This window comes from Cervus elaphus, chromosome 31 (assembly GCF_910594005.1).
Source record: "Cervus elaphus chromosome 31, mCerEla1.1, whole genome shotgun sequence".
NCBI classification, from domain to species: domain Eukaryota; kingdom Metazoa; phylum Chordata; class Mammalia; order Artiodactyla; family Cervidae; genus Cervus; species Cervus elaphus.
The window spans coordinates 43045973-43066767 of record NC_057845.1 but is presented as its reverse complement, the minus strand read 5'-3'; the positions used below and the strand labels follow the sequence as shown (position 1 = coordinate 43066767).

The window sequence follows — 20795 nt, the reverse complement described above, 5'->3', positions numbered from 1 at the left end:
CCCCTGGAGGAGGGAATGGCAACCCTCTCCAGTATTCTTACCTGGAGAAGTCCATGGACAGAGGAACCTGGCAGGCTATCATCCATGGGGTCACAAAAAGTCAGACACAACTGAGCGACTAACACTTTCACTTTCAAGCTAGGATTATGTTAGGTCTGTGTTTCAGCAGCTAATTAACACATTAGGGGATAAACAGTTACAAAGTTCAGACAGTGTCAGCTGAGTGATATGAACAAGAGGAGAAACATACTTTTAAAGGTATTTAATAAGACTCTTTTTTTCAAATCAGTACAAAATTTTAAATACAAAAATGATTTGTTATTGACATGTCTCAAATCTATCATGGAAACTCAAAAAAAGTTACCAGTCTGTTCACCATTCATGGTTATCTGTAAAATATTTTGAGAACAGTCACCCACTGCAGACATTCTTCGCCCCTGTGGGATGTTACCCTGCATTCAAACTCTGTATTGAAATAACAATATTGTCAGTTTGGTCCATTTCACATGGAAAAGTTCTAGTTAATTTTGAATTACTAGGAATTGTAGCACTGTCCCTAAACTTTAGCACATGTGCTTGTTTCATCTGCCTGTACACTCAGAGTGTTAACATGATGTGTAACACTCCGAAGGGAAACACAGATGCATAGATAATTACTTAAAACTCTTTTTTAAATTAAATGGAGTAATTCATTTAGCTCTGAGATTAGCACCATTGTATAATAGAATACACAGTATCTGGCATAGATTTTGCTCCTCTCCTATCTAAAAGTTAGAAGCATATGCCTGATAATACACAAACACACACACACACACACAGATGCAATTGAGTAACAACCAATAAATAAGTTGGAAGGTATTTGAAAAGTGAAATTTGGTTTTGACTAAAAAGGTACTTCCTCTCTTTGTGGAAATAAAAAGCCCATACATGTACAGATAAATACAGTTTTATAAACGAGCTGAGCTGACTTGCTTCTGAGCCATTTCCATGCAGCTATTCAGCAGATGGAACCCAAGTGGACCCAAGTGGCCCTCACAGCCGTTTGCCCACAACCAGCACCCTCAAGACCAACCCAAAAGATGTTTGGCCACATAGGTGCTATTATCTGCTTTGAAAATGAAGGTTGAGTGGGATATGTTTCTGATGGGAAAAGTTTGTCATATGTTTAGCCATGAGTAAGAAACCACGTGATAATGAACTCATTCCTCATTCTAACGAATTGAGAACAAATGGTGCTTGTATACCATACAAGGAAAAGAGGGAAAAGACAGATACTAGGCTGAGGAGAACATTCTCGATGGTTAAAAGGATTCCGATTTCACGTAGACACAATTCCATGTGTGTTTATATACCGTATTTATTTGTGTATTTTCCCATCTGTACCTATCACCTTGTTTCCTCACTCTTAATTTTGAGAAGATGCAAGACTTCACCGCCATGGCCCCACATTATCCCCCCAGTGGCTTATAGTATCAGCAGCATACTCATAGCCAGCTTGAAATGCTTTGTCTGTGTTTTGAGACCAGATCTTAATATGCAAAGCAATTCATATGTAACTAAGTGAAAACCTGGAAAAATATTTATTTTTCTCTCTAAAATTGTATTGATTCTTGTACTTGTGGGGTGACATAAAAAGCATGTGCTGTCATTGCCCTTTAACATTCCACACGGCTCTTTCACGAGTCGCTTCCTGCATTTTTAGTACTTAGAGCAGGAAGTAACATCCATTTGTTCATTTAAGACTTCAGAAATTATTTTTTCAGAAAAATTTATTTTCCTATATAATCCTGAAGCTCCCCTTTCTTTCCCCAAGTAAAGGACAGCTTAGATTTAGGGACTTCACTCTGGAACCTCAGATGACACACGGATTTGTATGTATACTACGCAGGGAAATTTCATTGAAATTCAATATTTACTAAAAAGTACTGATATCCCCTTCATGGATGAAACCTCATTGTAATTATTTGTGTGTGTAGCCAGAGGAAGGGGATTATTATATGCATGTAAACACAGTTAAGAACTGCTATTGATAATGAACTTTCCACAAGACTGGAAAGTTCGGCGGGGAGAGGGTTATTTATTTATTTTTTTCTTATGACTTCTAGGTGTTCATATTAGTTGATTCATAGTGTAAATTACATGGAGACAAGAAGAAAGAAAAAAAAATCACGGGAAAGGAAAATACAAGCAAATACATTTGTTCCTTGAGGAACAAATGAGTTACTTTCCGCTCATGTCTCCCAGCTGGTTTGTTAGCTTCTTCTGGGGCACTCACTGTCTTAAGCCCCGCAAAAATGTGTCATCCAGTGCTCGGCACAGAGAAGGGCACGAGTAAATACACTACAGTTGTTCTTCCAGGGACACTAGACATACAATTCTGAGTAGAGCTCTTGTAAAAGACACAGCCTCCAACAGGGGTGAAATATCCTGTGGACTAAAGCCCTACCCTGGTTCTTCGTCCCCGTCTCACTGGGGAAGAGCACTGCAGGACACCCCCACATCCCAGGGCAAAATATCTGCACAAATACAGAGGAAATTATGCAAGTAAATACGGTATGTAATTGTTATCACTGACATTTCTTTAAGCCATATTTATAAATATTTTAAAGTAAACAATATGAGTGAGTGACTTTCATTACCTATGATGCTCTTTCATACTGAAATACTTCGATCTGAATTAAGCAGGTTATCATGGAAGCACATAACATAAGCAGCTAATACAATTCCAGTGGGTACAACACAAGTGTCAGTACTTGATACATAAAATCTATCCCATCATTTTCAATCACAGGCTGCCGTGCAGAGCACTAAGCATGCATCTTAGTTTTTATTTGTACATGTCGGTTCAAATTTTCACTTAAATATAACTTTCCAACTATATAAATGTTTCGAAGCAATTATGTTTCTCATTTGGATTTTGGGGGGTGCATCATTTTCTTTTCTTCTATTAAATCTCTCTCTTTCCTTTTTTTTCTTTTTTACATGGGATACAATAAATATCCTGAAAAAGAGGAGTGGACGTACTGCCCCGCGTACAGCCCCGCGGCCTGTTCAGAGGGCATCTGCAGGAAGACCCGGTCTCCGGGCCGGAGCAGCAGCACGGCGCTGCCGGACGCCTGGTCCAGGAAGCCCTTCTTGTACTCGTCGTAGGTGTACATCACGGGCTCGTTGTTCCTGAACAGAGCAACCCACACGTTGCCCCCCTTGCAGTGAACGTGGTAGACAAAGTAGTAGACCCCGGGGACCTCGCAGGTGAAGATGCCCGTCTGCGGGTTGTAGTTCTGTCTGCCGTTATAGAGCAGTTTGTCGAACTTCACCGGGGCCCCCACGGGCGGGAAAGGCGCCGTCAGCTCGGCGGTGAACGCGGGCATCTCGTAGGCCGGCCCTCCTCCGTTCTTGGCTTTCTTAGCCCCGTAGGCGTGCGGGGGTTTCGCTCCCTCGATGCCCAGCCCCATATCTGGCAGGTACTCTCCATGGGGTGGTGGTGTCGGGGGCATCACAGCTGGGGGCCCTGGGGGCCCCGGAGGGCCTGGGGGTCCTGGAAGGCCAGGCTGGCCCTGGGGACCCAGGGCACCAGGCTTCCCCGGGGGGCCATGAAGTCCTGCTACTCCAGGCTTCCCTACTCCAGGGAACCCCGGGGGCCCTGGGAGACCGGGTTCTCCTTTGGGGCCGGGAATTCCAGGTGGTCCAATGGGGCCACTCGGGCCTGCAATCCCTGGGATGCCTGGGGGGCCCTGTAAACCCTGATCCCCTGGGATTCCTGGCTCTCCCTTTGGTCCAAGCAGCCCTGGGGCGCCTGGTAGCCCTGGCAAGCCTTTGAGCCCAGCCTCCCCCTTGGGCCCTATGGGACCTGGCAAGCCCCTCATGCCAGGGGGCCCCACTTCGCCCAGGAAACCTGGCTTTCCTGGGAAGCCTTGAAGCCCTGGCTCACCCTTCGGTCCTGGGGGCCCCTGTGGCCCCACAACCCCACCTTCTCCTTTGGGTCCAGGAAAACCAATAGCACCTGGAGGACCCATAGGACCTGGGATTCCAGGCAGGCCTGGCTCTCCTGGGGGACCCCCCAATCCAGGAGCGCCTACTGGTCCTTTCTCCCCCCTTGGTCCCAGAGGCCCAGGAAGACCCCCGACACCCCTGTCACCTTTGGGTCCAGGGAAGCCTGGTTTCCCGACCCCTGGGAGGCCTGGGGGTCCTGGCAGCCCTGGCAGGCCTTGCTCCCCTTTACCACCTGGAAATCCTGGCTGTCCGGGGATCCCGTCCTGGCCCGGTTTGCCAATTCCAGGTATCCCAGGAGGTCCTTGAACCCCTGGGACCCCGATAGGGCCTTGTGGTCCAGGTTCACCTGGAGGGCCTGGCTTTCCCAGGGGGCCCTGGGGCCCAGGGAAGCCTGTCACCCCTGGTTTACCCACTCCTGGAAGTCCTACAGGGCCAGGAGGGCCGTGCATCCCTGGAGGACCCTTCAGGCCTGGCAGACCCGGCATCCCGAAGCCCTTCTCTCCTTTAGGACCCTGAAGGCCTGGGGGGCCTGGTGGTCCTTTGGGTCCTCTCTCACCTTTGGCACCTGGTTGCCCTGGTAACCCTGGCCCACCTGGCTTCCCAATGCCAGGAAGTCCGTGAGGCCCTGGAGGTCCTTGCGGTCCGGGGATCCCCATGGGTCCAATCTCCCCTTTGGGTCCGATCTCACCTTTGGCCCCAGGCATTCCCATGGCTCCTGGCTTTCCTGGCATTCCGGGCATACCTGGCTTTCCAATTCCTGGATACCCCTGCGGCCCCGGTTTTCCTTTGACTCCAGGTATCCCCTGACCTGGTAAACCGGGGGGCCCAGGTGGTCCTCTTGGGCCAGGCTCTCCACGGGGACCTTGTTCCCCTCGCAGACTGGCTAGTGGTATTTCTACTGGGAGAAGGGAGAGAGAAAGAGCAGGGCACAGGGAAGGGAGGGGGGAGAGAGAGAGAGAGAGATTAACACTGATCATCCTTCACTGCATTTCAATCATTATAAAGTTCTGACACTGGCCCATCAATTATCAAGAGAAAAGATGAGGAGTAATGTGTTCGTATTCCAGGACTGTATGACCTGTATTTAATGGACAATTAAGCTGTTAGTTTCTTTGTCATGTTTGAGATACTATTTTGAGAACTGATATCTGTGGCTGCTTTTATCAGTGTTCAGTTCAGTTCAGTTCAGTCACTCAGTCTTGTCCGACTCTTTGGACCCCATGAACCGCAGCACGCCAGGCCTCCCTGTCCATCACCAACTCCCGGAGTCCACTCAAATTCATGTCCATCGAGTCGGTGATGCCATCCAGCCATCTCATCCTCTGTCGTCCCCTTCTCCTCCTGCCCCCAATCCCTCCCAGCACCAGGTTAGGTTAAGTAAAAAAGCTAACAAGTGAGGAAGAAATATTTTTCCCAGTACAAACTTGGAAATATTTTGGTGTGTTCACTATAAAGAGTTCAAAGAAGGATAAAGAAAAATCAAAGTTGTGTGTAAGCTCCACTACTCAGAGAAAATTGCTTGACATTTATGTGTATTTCTGTCTCATGTGTTTATATATACATATAAATGTATATATGTGTACATATATGTGTGTGCGTGTGTACTTTAAACAATGTTGGAGCCATTTTTATTTTTTCTCTTTTATCCCTACTTGTATTTTTCTATGTCCTTGAGTTTTAAATGTAATAATATATGGTAAAATAATGTTTTCTCTTGTACTGAAGTATAGTATGATGTAGGATGATGGTCATTATGATGTGGACACAAGGAAGAATAGAAGCATTTTATTTTGTATGTGGTTTAATGACATCTTAAACATCTGTCTTCTGGAGTCAAATTGATTTATTTAATTTCTTTAATATGCTATAGGATTTCCTAAGCCTCAGATATTTCTTTAATTTAATAAGCTATTTCTCACTTGCAAATTTGGTTTCGAAACGGGAGAAATGAATTAGATATGTTAGGATGATAAGCAGTACAGATAAGGAACCGAGCTGGGATCAGGAGCAAGAAGCTTTCTGGCCTTGAAATGAGATCTTGCCTGGGTTACTTAAGCCATCAGCATCTTTGCTTGCTTATCTGTATGGCAAGTGTGATACACCTGCACTACAAGCTTGGATGATAGATGTGAAAGGCGTTATGCTTCCTCGAATTGTTATCAGAATACGAAGCACATGCTGTTACACTGACTAAGCTATGCCTTGCAGAGAAACAAAACTCTGGATCTCCCGTGCTACTGGGAGTAAGGAATCACATCAAGAAAGGAAATTCATGGCCCCAAAGTCTTATTTTTAACCATTAGTTGCATCTTAATCCTGTTGTTGTATTTTTCACTGACCTACTGTCAGGGAACAAAATAGAACCACAGAACTCATATGTTTTTCTAAATTCCTCAGTTGCAATCTGGTACCCATCTGAATAAGTACAGGAAGTTTCAAAATCCAGGCCGGCCATTCAAGAAAGGAAGGAAAACAAATGACTGAGTAATCCCCCAAGTGGAATATCAGCTCCCAAAGAGAAGAAAATATAGCTCCTGAAAGAAGGAAATACTTCTGTTGTGCTAATAGACCTTACTATGTGTGATTAAGGTGTGCCATTTCTAAGCAGGGGTTGGGTAGCTCCTGTATCGAGCAGCGTCTTGGGCAGGGTCATGTCATATTCATCAGGGGTCCCCAGTGTCCAGCCCGTGCCTGGAGTTCACTCTGTCCTTACTTAGGCTTTGTTGAATGACCAGCTGTAGCAACTCAGAGTTCTTGGGCGGCTTTAGCATTTATTTAGTACTTACCTTATGTCATCAACTCTCTCAATAATCCTACTTTACAAGTGAAGAAAAGTGGTTTCAGAGAGGTTGAATGACTAGGTTTCTCTCATTTCTGGCCTCTGGGCACCCAGGCCTACTGGCTCCAAACCCCACAGTTCCCCGCAAGTAGAGCTCCTGCTTTTGCGGGGACCATTGGGAAGGGCGTCCATTCCTCAAAGGGAATTGCTACTCAGATTGCAATTCCTTTCCTGCAAGTGCGAGGTTTCCTAGCGTTCTTATAAACCAACTGAGTGTTTAAGAAAATGTCTCTTGGGAATTCCCTTGGGGTCCAGTGGTTAAAACTCAGCACTTTCACTGCCGAGAGCCCGGGGTTCAATCCCTAGTCGGGGGACTAAGATCCCATAAGCTGTGCGGTGCGGCCAGAAAAGAAAAAGAAAATGTCTCTCACAGTGACAGGTATTTAGCAGGTGTTGAATAACTGGTGACTATGCCTAGAAGTGATGGAGAGGTTTTCAGGTGTCGTCGCTAGACGCTGTCTGTGCTCTTCAGGCTCCCTCTGTTGGTTATTGACTGACATGTGTAGCAGCTTCCTTTGAGCTGTCTTAAGAGCACACTTATCTGGCATCTAGTTACATATTTTCTTTTTTAACACCACAGGTTCTTACCACATTTCTCTCCTAGTTCTGAAGACTGACATCATATATATATATAATTTTTTTCAGTGCTTTATCCCTCAGCGTTTAGCTGAGAGCCTGACACTGGAAGAGATGCTCATTAGTTGCGGTGTGTTTGGATAAAGAAATAATGAATCAGGGAATGAACTATTTGTTATTAAATCCATCTTGTGCCATTTGATGCTGTTGAATTAAAGCACAACATAAAATGGTAACTATGTCTTTCTTTATGAGTTGAACTTTTTCAAGGATAGCGTTTAAAACACAGTAGGCATTTAATGAAAGTCAGACATACAGGCTGAAATAAAAACACCCAAAATTTAGTTCTCGCCACCCCCACCTCATTTCGTGGGGTTTGGGGAGGCTGCTGTTTCACAGCAGTACCGAAGCGTGTTACCTTTGCCTTTCTTGGGCGCCGCTTCCTTGCCCATTCTCGGTGCCGGCTGAACTTCCTTCCTATATTGGGGTAGGTGTGGATACTCTTTGCCATACTGCATGTGGGGCAGCTCCTTGCCCACGTTCAGGCCATCTTTGCCCAAAGGCATATGAGGTACTTGCTGGCCCAGGGGCTGGTATTGCGGAATTTGCGGTGGGATCTGAGCGGGAATTTGAGGTGGCAGCGGCTTGATTCCATAGTAGGCACCAGCTTGGATGAGCCGGACGGAGCCCACGGAAAGGGTGAGCAGGACTCCCAGCAGCTGCAGAGGGGAATGTGGCCCAGCCATCACCTGTGGGGGAAGACACGCACCCAGATGGTGAAAACCGGCCGGCCAGGTGACCAGAGCTTACTTGAGAAAGAAAAGGAAGCGTACGCAGTCTTTATCAGCAGAGCCTCATGAGTGGAAGACAAATGAAAGGGAAAATGTCACCTTTCAATAGAAAACAGACAAAACCCAGGGAAGAGTAGGATCTACCAAATGAAGGCAATTGGTGAGACTGTAGTCTATGGGCGGGGACTTCCCTGGTGGCTCAGTGGTAAAGAATCCGCCTCCCAATGCAGGACATGTGGGTTCAATCCTTGGTCCGGGAAGATGCCCTGGAGAAGGGAATGACAACACGTTCCAGTATTCTTGCCTGGAAAATTCCATGGACAGAGGAGCCTGGAGGGCTACAGTCCATGGGGTTGCAAAAGAGTCAGACACAACTTAGTGACCAAACAAAAACAGGCTATGGGGAGCCTGCTAGCTGTCTCTGAACATGACCTCAGCCTTCTTCCACAGTATTGGCACCTCTGACTCTAAGCTGGAGCGAAGCAAGCCCAGACCGAAGATGTTTCATTTAGATGTGGCCATGTGACAAAGTTCTGGCCTGTTGGGTGTAGGTGTAATGGGCACAGCTTCCAAAAAGGCTGTAAAGGGGGAGTGGACATGTCTAGGGCTATAGAGTGAAAACTGTGCATTGAGGATGGCAGAGCAAAAAGCTTGAAGAAATCTCGGCCTTGGTTGAACTTGGTGGGGTTATAAGCATGTGTAAAGGTTAAAGAGCAAACAAGGACAATGAAAACCAAAGACATCTGAATTGGAAAGAAGGTACTTCATGTGACAGCCCTGAATGTCATTAAACAAAAAAAATCGCCATTATAATTACATACACACAAGGATACCATTTCTTTCTTCTAATTATGTACTGTGAAGTCATTTGTTTAGAATTCAGTTAATTGGACCTGGAGATCACTGAAGTTTCTCTTTGTACTATTATGAAAGAAAGGAGTTTTCAAAGCAAATTTGTTGCATAAATGAAAGATGTTTAAACAACTCACAAGGATAAACTGTTTTTAAGCCTTTTAACAGCACCCTTTGAAAGTTAGTAATTAATAGAATAAATATAAGTGGGGCTTATCTGTTTATTAAAAACAGCTTGAGAAGACATCTGTTTGGAGACGCCAAGGGCTCAAAGTGGAACAGCCCAGGGAACTGCAGTTCTCACGAATTCCCACTAGAGGGCAAGTGTGGTGCACATCGAGGTCAGCTCAATGACTCCCAGATCTAAAACCACACACAAAGCTTTGTTCTCACATCTTGTTAAAGGGCTTACCAAAGTAGAGTGTTGTGGTAAGGCTGCAGAGAGAGACAGACAGACAGACACGGAGAGCAGGGGTGGGGGGCTGGAGGAGAAGTGGCAAGTTTCTCACAATGCTTAATGTAAATGTCTTCTGGAAAACTTTGAGTAAACTTGTGTCTACGAATTTTAATTTCCATTCTCCTGAGAGTTTGTTTTCTTTGTTTCTGCCTTACTTAATCCTGGATCTTAGTTTTCTACTTCTCAGAAAATGTGCATTGACAATGCAACATCTTATTCAAATGTAATGCTAAGAGTGTGAACAGGCTATAGAACTGACTAATAAAAAGCACCTAAGAAAATAGTTAATAAGAAGCTTTACCATTAAATTCATTGCATTACAATTTTTTAAAAATATACTAATCATTTCTTCCCCTTCGGGGAGGAAAAAATGAAGAAATACCTGTCAGCAAAAAGATTTATAAAACTTTCTCCATTTCATAAATCGGAATAGTCTTTAAGAACTGTTTGTTTCAAGTGTATTATAAATGGGAGAAGACAGCTGTTATTTTATGTCCTTATAAGAGCGATTAATTGTTATAAATCATTTGGAAACACTCACAAAATTAATACTGATTTATACCCGGTAATAGTCAAATTAATTTTAGATGAAAAAAGAACATCTGTTCTAAGTACTCAGCAATGGCTTATTGAGTACTTACCAGACACAGTGAGATACCTGTCCATGGATTACAAGGATAACTATAATATGGTCAATGGGTCCTGCCATCAAGAAGCTTAAACTGTTTTAGTAGGAGTGACAGATGTGTAACCTATTAATGAGCAGCAAAGGATACCAGGAAAAAGTAAATTTTCCCCTCACTTTCGTTCTTTAGTGTCTAAAATCCCTTCCCTTTGAAGTAACATTTTCCTTTGTATTTTCCAAGAGATAATCTATGAAGATGCACATTTAATATGCACCCACTTAAGACAAACTACACTTATTCTACACACCACTATTTCTTACTATTTTCATGCAGAAGACCATAAATTCATCGTAATTCTGTGTATCTGAACAGATCCCTTCAGCTTCTTCTTTGGTTAAAAATGAGACTCAATTGTTCTCTAAGCCCCATCTGATTCTAACATTCGGTGTCTCAGGCAGTCATTAGGGAGTTGACAATGGTAATCCTTACTCGAAATAGCATGGTAATATCTGGTGATGTGTACCTGGGACTTAATTCTACCTTTGGTGGTTAATGAGTTTCATTATTCACCGCTAAAATTGTCCTTTGTAATAAGTTAGCAGGCCTGGTCCTTCACCTGTCCTTCAATTCAGTGGATGTGTTGGATTTACTTAATAAGCTTCAAACCAGGACGGCCTAGTGAAACACCGGAGCATTGGAAAGGGGCGAATTCCTAGAAGAAGGCCAGTTCAGTATCAAAGGCCCACCGGAATTCTGCTCGACTGTGATTATTTCCTCTCACAGACTTGGCCTGTTTCTCCTGAAAACCACCCCTTTTGGTCTGCCATCTGCCATTTCTCTGGATCTTTATTTAAATAAACTCCGCTCAGTTGTAGCGTGAATATTTACATAGGGGCCCTGGTTAGAATTTAGCACTTGACTTATCCTTACTCATTTCCCTCTTGTCCCTGAGGATGTTTTTGGTGGTCAAAGTGTTGCGGAGGTTCTCCCCAAATCACTCAGAAGAATATCAGGCTTGTGTAACGCTGTACAGACTCCTGGTGGGAAGAGGGAGCCTCAGAATTCCTGCTGGTGAGAAACGGTGGTAGTGGGTTTTCTTGCCTCTTCCTACCCCCCCAACCAAGGGTGTAGAATGCAATAATCCTGTGAGTTCTATTTGATGTTTTCTTGGATTTCTATTTGGAAACTGATATGTGGTATGTGTGTGCATGTGAACATGAACATTCATACTGTCTGTGGACACTGGATTTTTGCCAGCCAGGCAGACTTAGTGATGGGTGTCATGTCATACATTGTAGAAGAAGCCAAAAGACCAGGAGCTGAGGTGTAGCTTTGCCAGTCTGCATGTTCATGACTTTTCTGCAAGTCCCTTATCTTCACTGTGCCTCAGTTTCCCTGCCTGTAAAACAGAAATTATGATCTCTGCCTCTCCCACAGCACTACTGAAGGGCACACATGATAATATGAATTCTTTGTAGGCCGAAAAGCACTATTCACATTTATTATTAATGGAGTGTGACCAAAGAGACAAATCAAAACCAACTGAAACGTCAAAAGACTTTCAAAGAAAGATGCTAGCCAAAGTAAATGTGAGGTTAACTGCAATAATGATAAACCTAACATGAAGAAAACAATAATGGCCATTAAAATGTACTTGTTAAAAATGGGAAAACAGAACAGCTGAACCAAGACAGTTATTCATTCTGGGGTGGGAGTTGCCAGTCCTAACATTCTGAACAGCCCTAAATGCTTCCCTGTATTTGGGCTGGGCTGCTGCAGAGAGTTTCAGTTTCCTCATGTGAAACCTGCAATGTAAATAACAGAATAGTGTGATATGTATTATTTTAGACGCTCTTCGGCGTTTTCTTAGTATGTTGATCCTCATGAGATTATGGCTTGCTGTCCGAAAGAATGTGTAAGTATTTAAGCCTTCAAGTTCAGTTCAGTCGCTCAGTCGTGTCTGACTCTGCGACCCCCACAGGCTGCAGCATGCCAGGCCTCCCTGCCCATCACCAACTCCCGGAGCTTGCTCAAACTCATGTCCATCGAGTGGGTGATGCCATCCGACCATCTCATCAGTCCTTGTGCTAAATCCAACTCTGCCTTTCCCACGGACAGCGTCCCCTTTCCCGGCATGTCTGTATGTGTATGTATGCGTGTGCGTGTCGTCTGTGGTGGACAAGCCTTCTCTCATTCTGCCCCTTCTGTGCCCCCAAATCACCCTGTCACACAGGGTTTGTAGTTTCTCAGGCCTTCAGATTCACACCTAAAACAGGGGAAAGTCAAGCAGCACCCTACTCCTCCAGTATTCAGCAGGATTGTTTAGAAAATTCTCTCACGGTTGATTACACTTCTCAGGGCACTTCATTCACTGGATACGGATATTTATGAGACAGCTACTAATCATTACAAACTGCTTGGAGATTGAAGAAAGAGAAGTGAATTAGGTAAGTCCCTGATCTCATGAACTCACAGTTTAGTCTGGGGAGACATGTAATTAACAAGTTAAACGTAAATTTTGTAATCTCAGATTTGGGGGCTTCCCTGGTGGCTCAGTGGTGAAGAATCAGCCTACATTGCAGGAGATGTGGGTTCGATCCCTGGGTCAGGAAGATCCCCTGGAAGAGGAAATGGCAACCCACTCCAGTATTCTTGCCTGGAAAATACCATGGACAGAGGAACCTGGTGGGCTACAGGCCATGGGGTCGCAAAGAGACATGACTGAGCAACTAAACAACAACCCAAATACCTCAGATTTAAATGCTGTGAAGAAAACAAAGATGGGGAAAGTGCGTGGGAATGCCTTGGGGAGGCAGATGCTGTTTTGGAAGGGTGAGAGGGGAAGACATCTCTGAGGAAGTAAGTTTTGGATAGGGGTGTGAGGATTGAAAGCTTTATTTATCTCTCTTTAAACACAATACTGGAAAAAAAAAGAGTCCTATTAGTTACAAGAGATAGCTATATTAGTTCCAAGGTAGTTTTATACAACATCCACTAATGTAAACCCCTGTTTCAAAACTCTGTTCCTCATCTATGTCAGTCCTCATTTTGACCTCTTTATTGAGGGTATCCTGTTCTCTTTAGAGGATTCTTATTCTATTTTTTTTTTTTTTTTTGCTGTGCCAGGGCTTAGCTGCAGCACTTGGGATCTCTGTTCTTCACTGCAGCATGTGGAGTCTTTAGCTGCAGCTCACGAACTGTTTTAGTTGCGGCATGTGGGATCTAGTTCCCTGAGCAGGGATCGAACCCGAGCTCCCTGCGCTGGGAGCACAAAGTCCTAGCCCCTGGACCACCAGCATCCTTATTCTTTTTAAACCCCTCTCCAGATTTCAGCCCAACTGTATTGGTTTGCTGGGGACAAAGGACCCCAGACCGAGTGACTCAGACAACAGAAATGTATTTCCTCACAATGCTGGAGGCCAGAAGTCCAAGATAAAGGTATTGGTAGGGTGAGTTTCTTCTGAGGCGCCTCTCTTTGGCTTGTAGATGAGTGTCTGCTCCCTGTGCCTTCACCTGGTCTTTCCTCTGTGTGTCTGTGGCTTAATCTCCTCTTCATATAAGGACACCAGTCATGAGATTAGGGCCCAGCGGTTTGGCCTCATTTTAACTTAATTTCCTCTTAAAGACCCTATCTCCAAAGGCAGTCATGTTCTGAAGTATGGGAAATTAAGACTTCAGTATGTTCCCCTCCTTTCAGGAGAACACAACTCAGCCCATAACACGTATAATTCCTCTAGTAGGCTCAATGCCTACCTCTTCTGTAAAGTCTTCCCTGCCTACCTCCTCAGACATCATTATTCTGCTAGCACTAGTGAAAGTTTAACAAAAAGCTAAATGCAGTCCCAATCAATGCTATGCTTTTTTCTACTTTTTCCCACGAGACCTCAATATGATCGTGTTTCCTGAGAACAAGGAAAATGTGTGATATTCTTTGACTTCCTCAATATTTATCAACAAACCCTTACAATAAAAACTTGCAGTGTTGATAGGGGCTTTAGAAAAATATCGAATTCAGCCTGACTCCCAGTTTGGAATCCTTCCTACAACAGTTGTTGACAGAAGTCTTGCATATTTCCTACTTGAATATTAATTATGTTGGAAATATTCCTAAGGCAGCTGACTACCTTCTTGTGCAGCTTTTTTTTTTCTTTTTTGCTATTTTTATTATCTGAGCAGCTTGTAGGGGAGATCCACCTTTTTTGATTCATAACTGGCAGTGCACAGGTAGCTTACTTTTGGTGAGGGGTAGAGAAGGCTGAAAGAAATGTATCGCCAAATTGGCTAAGGCAAAAGATAGATGGTCACATGATCTTTTATTGCCATGCCAATAAACCCACCTTAGGGTCATCAAACTAGGGATATGTAACTTGTTGCACAATTTATTAGTATTACAAGGCATTAACCACTCTATATGTTGATTAAACCCACTCAGGTTATGGTTTTATTGCCCTTTAGAATATTAACCAGTATTCTAATGCTAATTTTGTCAAATTTAACATTATCTCAGCATACTTTTTATCTGCTCATTACAATGAAAAATGCAGAGTTTTAATATTTTATTTCAAATTGACTTTGTCGTTATTTAAACCTTGACATGTTCATGTACAAATGAAAATTGTGTTTTTAACATTTTGAGTATTATGCTTTGATGGGGACACAAATTAAACAAAAACACAAATGTATGGTGTGTTGGATGATATGGAGGAAAACAAAAGAGAGGGCGGTACGGATGTTGAGATGATGAGCCCTGAAACCCACTTTACTGTAGAAATTGAGCCTTCTGCACTTGGATGGGCTGGCACCTGTGTTTTAAAGAAAGATAGAAACAATACTAATAGAGGGTACAGAGAGTTGGCCTGGTTGGGAAATCTGGAGGAGATTGGGATTGCTGCGTGACAAAGAGAGGAAAGATCTCCAGGGGAGGAAGAGTCAAGAAAGGAAAACATAATTTCAGTTGAGCTCTTCTTGTTTATAATAGGATACCTGTTATAAAATCCCTCCTCCGTGTCCTCAGAGATGAAGAAACTCTTCTTCTGTCTTTTTTTAAAAAAGCTTTAAATTTTGTATTGGGGTATAGCTGTGTTTTGCCTTTTCATACTGTTCATGGAGTTCTCAAACCAGTCAATCCTAAAGGAAATCAGTCCTGACTATTCATTGGAAGGACTGACGCTGAGGCTGCAACTTCAATACTTTGGCCACCTGATGGGAAAAACTGACCCATGGGAAAATACCCTGGGGCTGGGAAAGATTGAAGGCGGGAGGAGAAGGGGACAACAGAGGATGAGATGGTTGGATGGCATCACTGACTTAATGGACATGAGTTTGAGTAAACTCTGGGAGTTGGTGATGGACAGGGTGGCCTGGCATGCTGCAGTCCATGGGGCTGCAAAGAGTCAGACACGACTGAGTAACTGAACTGAACTGAAACGATAGCTGTATTAACAACTTATTATGGGCTTTCTGACCCTGCACCACTGTGATGGTTGCGGCAGAAAGCCCTGGCTCGAGTCAGTAATAAACTTCCCTTTTTTTCAGAAAAAAAAAAGCAAACAAACAACTTATTATGTATTACATTGTATTATGTATTAACATTGTGGTATTGACAAATGTTTTGATAGTTTTAGGTGAGTAGTGAAGGAACTAGCCCATACACATATATTCTCCCCCTGAATTCACCTCCCATCCAGACTGCCACATAACACTGAGCAGGGATCCATGCAATAGGTACTTGTTGGTTATTCATTTTAAATAAAGCAGTATGTACATGCTCATCCCAAACTCCCTAACTATCCCTTTCTTCATCCTTTCCCCCAGCAACCATAAGTCCATTCTTTAAGTCTGTGAGTCTCTTTTTGAAACTCTTATTCTTCTGATGACACCTTCAGAAAACCTAATTCTTTGGGGGAATGCATTTTTGAGGGTAGGTAGACAAATAGTTCAGAACTGCTCCGTATTAGCACTGGGCAAAATCAGTGACTATATTTGAGAAAACCAGAGCTGCAGAATGGTTGGGGGAAGAAAAAAAAAATAAACATCGAAGTTATAATAATATTAGCTATGTGTTTAAGCACTTACTTTATGCCAGCACCATGAACATATTTCAGATACAAATCACTAATCTTTCATCCATTTACTCGGCTTTTTTTAATGCTAAACTCTTTCATATGGTATCTCCCCATCCTGTATTCATATATTAATAGTTGATTATTTTACTGAAATTCAAGACTGTTACAGTCCAAGTTAGAAAGTTTAAATTCTTACTTGAAAAGAGACAAACATCATATGATATCACTTATGTGTGAAAACTAAAAAGTGATACAAATAAGCTTATTTGCAAGACAGAAATAGACTCAGACAGGAAACAAATTTATGTTTACCAAAGGGGAAGAAGGGGAGGGGATAAATTAGGAGTGTGGAATTAAAATATATACACAACTATATATAAAGTAGATAACCAACAAGGAACTACTGTATAGTACAGGGAGCTACACTAAATATCTTATAACAACCTATAAAGGCAAGGAATCTGAAAAAGAATATATTATATATATATATAAATTATATATAAACATATAAATTATAGACATAAATATAAATAAACTGAATCACTTTCTACACACCTGAAACTAACACCACATTGTAAATCAACTATATTGCAATAAAATTTTTAAAAAGTATTTCTTATTTGATTATTGTTAGGAGCCTCATCAATATATTAAATAACCAGATACAGATCTAACTATATTTCCACTTTTTTCCATCTTGTCCTCCAAATTTCAAGGCTGCCTTTTTCATTGAAATAAAGAGTTTCCCTGTTATATAGTGTAAGATCCTGGACTAGATCCCTTACTTTTTGCTTTCTGGACTAGGGACACAAGCTTGGGAGGTATTAATGATGGCAAGGTGAATATGCTGAGATGGAACCCAAAGAAACTAAACCATCAGATTTTAGTCTGTCAATCCAGTAAAGGCAGTGGGCAGAAAATCCAATAAGCATTCATTAGTTTTAGTCAATCTGCCCAATTATACCTCTTAGGACTGATATATATATGTAAAATCGAGCTTGAATATGTGCCTCACTGATGAATCCTGAATCTACTATAGTTAAGAGGAGCCAACAACCCCACCTACCAGCCATAAGCAGAGCATGACCTCTCGGGACTTACAGAACTTGAGATGTCAATTAGGTTGTGTCCTCTGCCCTAGAAACAGGCCACCCACATAACCCCTCTGAAACGGATGGCCAACCACCACATTCCACACGTCCTCCAGAAGAGATTTCACAACCTTCCCAAGTAACCAACTGCAGGCTTCGCAGACCTGCATTTCCTAACATCTAATCTGAATCTTACTTGCTGAACTTTAAACTCATTTCCTCTTTTGTATTCTCAAAGGAGGTGGGAAACATCTGGAGAAAATTTTTCTTAAAATAATAGCTCACATACTTGAAGTCTGCAATTAACTCCTTTTGTTTCTCTAACTGAGATCATGTCAGCTGCCAAAGAGTTTCTAAAACTCTTGAGAGAACCCCTAAAAGGGAAGTGCTAAAGCAGAATCCTGTCTTGTTTTGTTTAGCTTTTCTTCCCATAATATGAAGACATCATCGTTTATGGTACCTAAATGCTGGTTCTGACCTAAGCAAGTCACTACCCTAAGTGGACATCTGTTTCCTCATTTGCAGAACAGGGACACTGGCTAGATGATCTCAAGGTCCCCTCTAGCCCTAAAATGCCAGGGTAGCTGTGAACCCGAATAACAAATCCACACTTCATGGACAAATGCTTTCACGAAGGTGCATGTTTAGGCCTTTTGCAATGTCATCTCACACATCTTTCAGTATTTTACTCTCCTCATCTTCTTACAGGTGGAGATGGAGCAAGAAGAGTTTGAACAGACCCCTGCAAGTATTTCTCTAATGAAATAAGCTATACCTGACAAGAAACCAAAGGAAGAACCTCAATAAGAAATAACATTTACAGATAAAACAGTGATTTATAACTTTTTAATACCATATTCAAAGATTTACTAAAAATGGAAGCTTAATGAGAAATCTTTAAAAAGTGGCTATAAATGAAAAAACCTTTTTACAATATATAGGCTCAAAATGTCCCCCAGAGTCATTCAGCAAGGATTGATGTATGCCTCCTGTCATAGGAATGACAAATGAATACAAACTATGCATCTCAGGAAGGAGAAGTAGGCAGTGAATAAGTACGACGTAGAAAAATGGGGGATCCAAAATTCAGAGGCAGGTCTTTAGTAGACAAAGATGAGAGCTTCCTAAGGATAAAGCCTTCACCTTTCCATGAGCCTGGGAATGTGTAGCAAGGCAAATTCCTTCCTGGTGTGACCCAAGGAGGGCTGGAAAGAACTCTACCATCCACACAAGCATCTTTCTGCCTTCTCTGCACTACTATGGTTTATGTGAATGACACAATGTAAAATAATGTGTTTTCAGGCCATTGCAAGAGAGAGACATGTGTGAGGAAGTCTTTTCTGACATAATATTGAACTGGACATTGTGAAAATATTTATCTTGAGCAAATAACTATAATAATGTATTTTGTAAAATATAAATATCACGTACACAGAAGTACAAAGTTCCAGTTATGAGGTAAATAAGTACACACGATAAATGCAATTAACACTGCTGAATGTTATGTGTGAAAGTCATTAGGGAAGTAAATCCTAAGAGTTCTGATCACAAGGAAAATTTTTGTTTTTGTTTTCTTTTGTATCTTTATGAGATGATGAATGTTCACTCAGCCTCTGCGGAAATCATTTCATGATGTATATAAATCAAATCATTGTGCTCTACACCTTAAACTTTTACAGTACTCTGTGTCAATTATATCTCAGTAAAATTAGAAGGAAAAAAATGTAAATTTCATGGAACATTTGTTCACTGCAGACACTTTCATTTCATCCTGAACTCTTGTATAGACCAATGGGATTACAAATGAATTTTAACCAAACAAAATTCAGCAATGTCTTTGTCATATGCATAGCTAAAATTTGGTATTTGTGGTAGAAATTGTTCTTTATAAATAACATGAGTGAGTTGAATAAAGTAAAATGAAAAAAAAATTATACTCATTTCCAAAATATCTAAGGCTACAGAGGCTAGAAAGTTTAAACCAAATTTGGTAAAAAGACGAAGGCACATAACTTATTTCCTGAATGACCTTTATCCAGGTCTTGAACTTGTAGAAGTTGGGGACCTAGGGTAGCCTCTAGATGTAGGTCCTAGGGTAACGTCTAGGTGTGGGTCCTAGGGTAGCCTCTAGATGTAGGTCCTGGAGTAGCCTCTAGATGTGGGAGGGAGTGATTGGGAGGAGGAGATGGCTTGTCTTTAGACTCCAACTTTTTCTGAGGAAGGCTGCCATATTAGAAGCTCTCGCCTTATCTACTTTTCTGTAGTTCTGCATATTCTTCTAGATGCTTCACCATTGCTCAGCATCTTACTCAAGAAAAGTAGAGAGATCAGGTGACACCCAAATGAGGTGGCTCTGGTCGAGGTTTTGAAAACTGAGCAAGTTGAAATATAAAGTACAGCAGGGTCAGTTCCCAGCCAACACGGGCTCTCCCCGGAAGCAGGGGGCAGGGAGTGATTTTGCTACGTGGATGCTGCTCCCAGTACTTTCCTAGGATGGTGGCAACGAAGGACTGAAAATTACAGAAGGGTCTCCTGTCTCTGCCCCATTCTGCTTGGCACTTAGTATTTACTCTATCAGCATATCCAGAAGATGAAGCAAGCAAGCCAGTTTCCCATGCTCGCGTTTTCTTTTTATTAGCCAGCCATTATGGAAGTAGACTGTTCATTTTAGTATTTTTATAGGAAACTGTGAAACAAAAATTCCCTCGACTGACCAACAAATCCTAGCCTTTCCTATCTTTCATAATACTAAAATATTTATTAATGAAATTACTATATGGGTACATAGGTGTCTTCGTGGATTGAAAGGCAAGAGATAGAGGACGTGAGGCTGCCAATTAACATCCCCCTCCCCCACTTTTGAACTAGTGATTTAAGGGATTCCGTTGTTGAAGTCTTATTTAGCTAAAATTACTTTGAGTCACATAACCTTGAATGACTTGATGTTAAAAGTTAAGCTCTAGAGTTTCTATCACACATGGGCAAAACATTAAATCAAATCAACAGCACTTGGAAATAAAAATAATTAATAAATTTCTTTTAAAATTGCTCCCCCCTCATGCCCACACACACTCACTTGGCTAATCTCCAGTCAGAACAGCAATCCTATTAAAGTTGCAACATGTACCCCTGGAAATTTCTGAACTATATAAGAATTAAAAAAAAAAAAAAACTCGACAATTTCTCAGGCAGTAAAAATGTGAATTTGTTTTTTCTCTGTTGTGTGGTTCAAGAGTAGCAGAGATCAGTCCATAGGACTGTTCCCAAAAATGAATTTAAATATGAAAAAAATTTCGCTCTCAACCTGGGGCTAAGCCTAAAACGCCAAGCTGTGATAAATTGTCAGCCACAGAAAGGGCAGTCTCTAAATCCACCACTTTTCAACCATGGCTTCATCTAGATAATTAGCCTGTGTGGTAGCATCCTGTCCTTTGAACAGAGGCAAAGTGCTGAGGCAACTAAACCACAGCTATCTTGGTATTGGAAGTTCTACTTCTTTCAGGGG

The 20795-nt window shown here is 42.3% G+C and overlaps 1 protein-coding gene across 4 annotated transcripts in view; it reads right to left on the bottom strand.

Annotated features, from left to right (window-relative positions):
- Positions 1-247: 247 nt before the first annotated feature.
- The window catches only part of COL8A1 (collagen type VIII alpha 1 chain), a 156820-nt gene continuing 136272 nt past the window's right edge, over positions 248-20795 (bottom strand). For 3 of the 4 annotated variants that reach the window (XM_043892570.1, XM_043892568.1, XM_043892569.1), the window contains 2 exons: positions 7827-8157; positions 248-4891 (listed from right to left, as the gene is read on the bottom strand). In XM_043892570.1, coding sequence (XP_043748505.1) covers positions 2979-4891; positions 7827-8154 — 2241 coding nt within the window. In that variant the 5' untranslated portion in view covers positions 8155-8157 and the 3' untranslated portion in view covers positions 248-2978. The remainder of the gene's footprint in view (positions 4892-7826; positions 8158-20795) is intronic. The other variant, XM_043892572.1, reaches the window with a different exon arrangement.